Consider the following 4,863-nt stretch of genomic DNA (forward strand, 5'->3'; position numbering starts at 1 on the left):
AATTAGTCCAAAAACAAGAAGCCTTTATTATGCTTTGGGTGCCATTCATTTTATTGATGAACGGTACCCACAATGCCTTGGACACTTTTCTATCCAAAGCCGCACATCTGCAGCCACGTGGTATGTCTAACTTTGCTAACAGAAGGGTCATTGTATACAATGGAAATAGGAATTTAGGTCTGTGCTAGAATTTTGGCCAAACTATTGATACAAAAACCTTATTTCTGCATGTAGCTTTCTTTCGTTCTCTGAGTTTTTCACTATTAACCAACAATTACTAATGCTCTATTACCAATTTTCATACGGTTATTATTATTATTATTTATACTAATATAACAGATGAAGAAGAGGATAAGTACTGGATTTAATCAATTTGAAAATCAGAAAATGATATTAGTAGGATATTTGTAGAGCTAGGAATTTTTAGACTTTTGCTGGCATCCAAACGTACCATGACAACAGGAAGACCAAAGAAGAAGAAAAACGAGAGATGCTAATTAGAACATTTAATCACCCATTACATGTTTTCACTATATGTACGAAGCAACTTATTCCTTCCCTTAATCACCTCTACAAAGACATCATTAACGGCATAATCAAACATTTCTAACCCTTCCTTGAGTGTCAACGAGCTTTGCTTCAACAAATCAATGCTCTTGGATAATTTCTCTGCATCTTTACTTTCCTCATCATTAACCTCAAGTTTAACTTGACAAATCGCTTTTTCGACCATGTTATACTCTGCTAATCCTGATATGGAGCTCCCTCTTCCTTTCTCTAGTAGCCCTTGTTGAAATGTAACCAACGCTGGCCCAAGAGATGCAAGGGACTCCAAGCCCATAGGCTTTTGCTTCATGTCAACTGATGCCAGTGGAGAAACAAGCACAGAGAGAAGAAATGATGATATAACAAGAGTAATATTCTCAACTGCAAGCATTGCACCAGCAAAACTAGTAAGCTCAAGAGATTTGTTATTGGTTGTTGGTACTCTTCTATTACAAGCCTTCATCATCATACTATCAGTGCCTCCTTTTCCATCTTTCCATCCCTCTAGACCTTGAAGAAACTTGATCTTCTCTGACTCAAACCTCTTGATTGCCACTCTGTTGCATGCCAGTGAATCAGAAGATTTGTTTCCCAAAACCAGTAGTTCAACCATCATCCTGTACCTATGGAGGAAGGAGATGGAAGATTTCAACAAATTGCACAGGTCTAGCAAGAGGGCAGTTTCATCCATGTATTGATCAAGCCACTCCTGACCTTGTGGGGAAATGGGGAGGTTCAGTTTTTCCACAAGGAGCAAGAGCTCAGACTGCATGGTTTTGAGCAGATTCATGGCTTCCCCATACCAACTTAGTGTTAGGAAATTGTCTTCCACTAGGGAATTTTCAAGCCTACCAAGACCTTGTGAGAGGAAGGAATAGAAGTTGGTCACATTCATGTTGTCACAAGGTGCACCATTGTGAGAACTTCTGCCCTTGAGCAGGTGAGACATAAGATTGCTGTGCCACCTTGTCATTGTGAGAGATGAAAGTCAATATGGGGATGAAGCAGACTCTCAAGAAGATAAAGGATTTGTATGCAATGTCTCAAGGAGACTTGCGTGACTTATGCTCCCCATTTGGCTTCACTTTCTTTGCAATCTTTTGCAAGATAAGAGAAAGCTGAGATTGGCTGACCATCACATCAATAGTTTTTTTTTCATCTTATTTCGTATTCTAAGAATCACTTCCTAAGGTGGATCAAGTTATTCTAATTTTGTTTTTGGGCCCCATTTTGGCCCCAAGTGCTACCTTGAAAATTTGGATGCAAGGCAACAAAGTGAAGAGTGTCTTGGGAGGTACGGCAGTTTGAGTTTGTCAATAGGGTGAACCACACGGACCAAGAGACTTGTCATAATCATTTAGCTTGCTGTCTTAATTAATTAACAGCAACAACAAAAAATATTATATATATATATATATATATATATATATATATATATATATATATAGAGAGAGAGAGAGAGAGAGAGAGAGAGAGAGAGAGAGAGAGAGAGAGACGTCCAACCAAAATAAAGTTTAAAATCTAAAATTCATGATAACTGATGAGGATTGACTTTTTCATTGATTTCATTTATTGAGCGACATGTTTTTTATTATGAATTTTCAATATTTAGATATTTTTTTTGAAATTGCTAAAAATCAATGGCCCACAATACTTTATTGTAAAGTTTTAAATGTATTGTGAGTTGTTGATTTTTCACGTTTCCAAAAACATGGCTATATTTTGTAAAGTCTTCGTGTAAAACATATTGCTTACTAAATAAAATTATAAAGAACAAATATATGAGGACAGATCCAGCATTGGATAAGAGAGCAGTCCGATCGGTGTTGGTTGTAGATTTTGGACCTTCTTTGGTTGGACGGTCACCCTCTCATATGTATATATAGAAAACTTGCTAAATGAAATATGCTAAACTAAACTTGCTAAATGTTTTTTTCGAGCTTTTCTTGGTTTATTTTAAAATTCTCACTGTACATATGCGAGCTATGTTCGTACTTAATTTTATAGGGATCAACTCTTTAAGTGTTGGATTCCAACACATGGGTGGGCTTTTATAAGGTTCAAAAAATCAATGGTCTAAAATTTGTGTAAATTTTCAAGTTTCCAAATATCAAAATTTTCAGCGAAAATACATGATTCAAGTGTGGATTCATAGTAAGTCGACCATGCCCAACACATTTATGGGTCAGAACTGTGAAAAAACCCCTCAAAAACCCATTTTAGCATATTTCATTTAGCTCAGATGTATATATAGCCTCTAGAATATAAGAATTGAAAACGTGAGAACTATATTATGAACCAAGATTTTCATGAGTTTTTTTTATCTCTGTACGAATGTCATCTACATGTTTGGCTTTTAAATGAATCAGCTCTTGAATAATCCAATTGCAATGCATAAGTTTTTTTTAAGGCTTAAAAATCAAAGGCTCAAAATTTCCGTAAATATGCATCCAAAAATTATATTTTTTAGTTGGAAAAGCATTCCAACAGTTGATTTTTAGCAAATGGGCCATGCTGAACACATCTGCAGGGTTGGATTTAAGAAAAAACAAAGTATAAAAAATGCCTAGTTTACACTTTAGTTCTCATATTTCAATGGTATATATATATATATAAAAAAAAAATCAGGCGTTGCATCAAACCATTTTTTTTTTCATTTTTTGAGAAGTTCCTTGAGGATCAGACACTAGAGATATCATCTACATGATTTTTTTAACAAGATAACTTATCTCAGATCATGTAGCGTAACGTATTACAGCTTTTTCCGGATCTTTAAATCAAGGGCGGGCTCTTAGTGTACAATTTTTTACAATTTAATAGTTATGTTAACGACTGAATGTGTGATCTCTAATAAGAACGACGCTAACATAAGGTCAGATCGAGTAAAGACAACCAGTACTTATGATATTCAGATAAGTAGGAAGGTTAATTAGGTTGAGTTGACCAAATATTATTTTTGAAAGAAAGCAACGAAAATCATGTATTTTTTTTAGAGAAAGAAATTTTTTATTAATAGTAAATAGATAATACAGTCTTAGGTTGAGGAGGACTCAACCAATAAGAAGAGGAATCAGCTCGAAACAGAGCTATTAACCAGTTCACATCCTTGGATCCTCGTAGGATTCTAACCAGGTGGAAGATGTCTCCTAAGAGAGTACGCTTGAAAGACTCGGGGGCAGTGAAAACTTAGCTGAAAAAAAAAATCATGTATTACAATAGCAGACTGGCAGAACTAGGTAAAGATTCTCAGCGCAATCCAAAAGAAAGTAATGAGATGTCATCTTGAAAGTAAAGGTAGAACATATGTATATATGATATATGTATGAATGCACTATAACTTTTTGGATAACTGGGAAAAAGTTACCTTGGTATCAAGTTTATTGGATATAAAACCTGAGGTCCCCTTTGCCCAAATAATATGTATTAGCTATACCTCTCGGTCTATCCACTGAGAACTAGGGATGTAAACAGTTTGGATTCGGATCAGATGTGACCAATACTATATTCAACTAATCGGATGTTGGTTAAACAGATTCAGATTCAGATGGTGAAAAACACACATACCATATTCGTGTTTTTTTTATTATATTCAGATATCCATCAATTTCGGATATTTTAGGATTCGGTAGCAAAAAATCAAAACAATATCTGCATCCTTTTTCTTTTGGATAATCCAAGGGAAAAACTTCTCATCACCGACTGCACATTGGCTGGCCTCCAATTGGTAAAACTCTCGAGGCCCCCTCTGCCAACAGGGGAGTACACCCAGCTTCGATAGGGATGTACGCCACCTGTGAGTTTCGTCCCCTCCACCTCTTTTGTCGGCTCACAATCCTCAAAGATCTTCTAAGAGCTGATCCATGGTGAGGAGATATGAAGAAAGAGGATCATTTCAAACTTGTGACATCCCGTCAACTTGGTGACATTCATAAGTCATCCCTACCAGTTCAGGGAAGCCCTTGTGGGCATATCCGCATCCCATTTGACAAAAATATTTGACTGATCAGCAAGCTCTCTCTCTCTCTCTCTCTCTCTCTCTCTCTCATGCATGGCGTGCACCCAGCCTCGGCCTTGGGACAAGGGACATGCACATATAGGTTTTCAAACTCGAAACATCTCTTCGATTCAGTGACATTCATGAGTCGCCCCTACAAGATAAGCGGAGCCCTCCAGTTATGGTTCTTTTGTCAAGCAATAGGTAGACTTAGCACAAGCAGGGTCCAGGTTTAACTTTGAGTACGCCTATCCATCCCTAGACCTACTTGCGTGGACTTGTGTCATATGGGTCAGGCTAGGGCCTGAGACCAAGCTCCTGTT

The 4,863-nt window shown here is 36.9% G+C and overlaps 1 protein-coding gene across 1 annotated transcript; it reads right to left on the reverse strand.

The window, feature by feature from the left end:
* Nucleotides 1–517: 517 nt before the first annotated feature.
* LOC149841441 (uncharacterized) lies at nucleotides 518–1,519 on the reverse strand. The gene has a single exon (XM_090005263.1). The coding sequence runs from the start codon at nucleotides 1,517–1,519 to the stop codon at nucleotides 518–520; it is 1,002 nt and encodes a 333-aa protein (XP_089861389.1).
* Nucleotides 1,520–4,863: the final 3,344 nt, after the last annotated feature.

Source organism: Nuphar pumila, chromosome 4 (assembly GCF_984573655.1).
Source record: "Nuphar pumila chromosome 4, dmNupPumi1.hap1.1, whole genome shotgun sequence".
In the NCBI taxonomy this organism is placed as follows: Eukaryota; Viridiplantae; Streptophyta; class Magnoliopsida; order Nymphaeales; family Nymphaeaceae; genus Nuphar; species Nuphar pumila.

Bases quoted from the DNA above. Each gene is read 5' to 3' on its own strand.
- LOC149841441 (XM_090005263.1), bottom strand. From the start codon at position 1,519: ATGACAAGGTGGCACAGCAATCTTATGTCTCACCTGCTCAAGGGCAGA.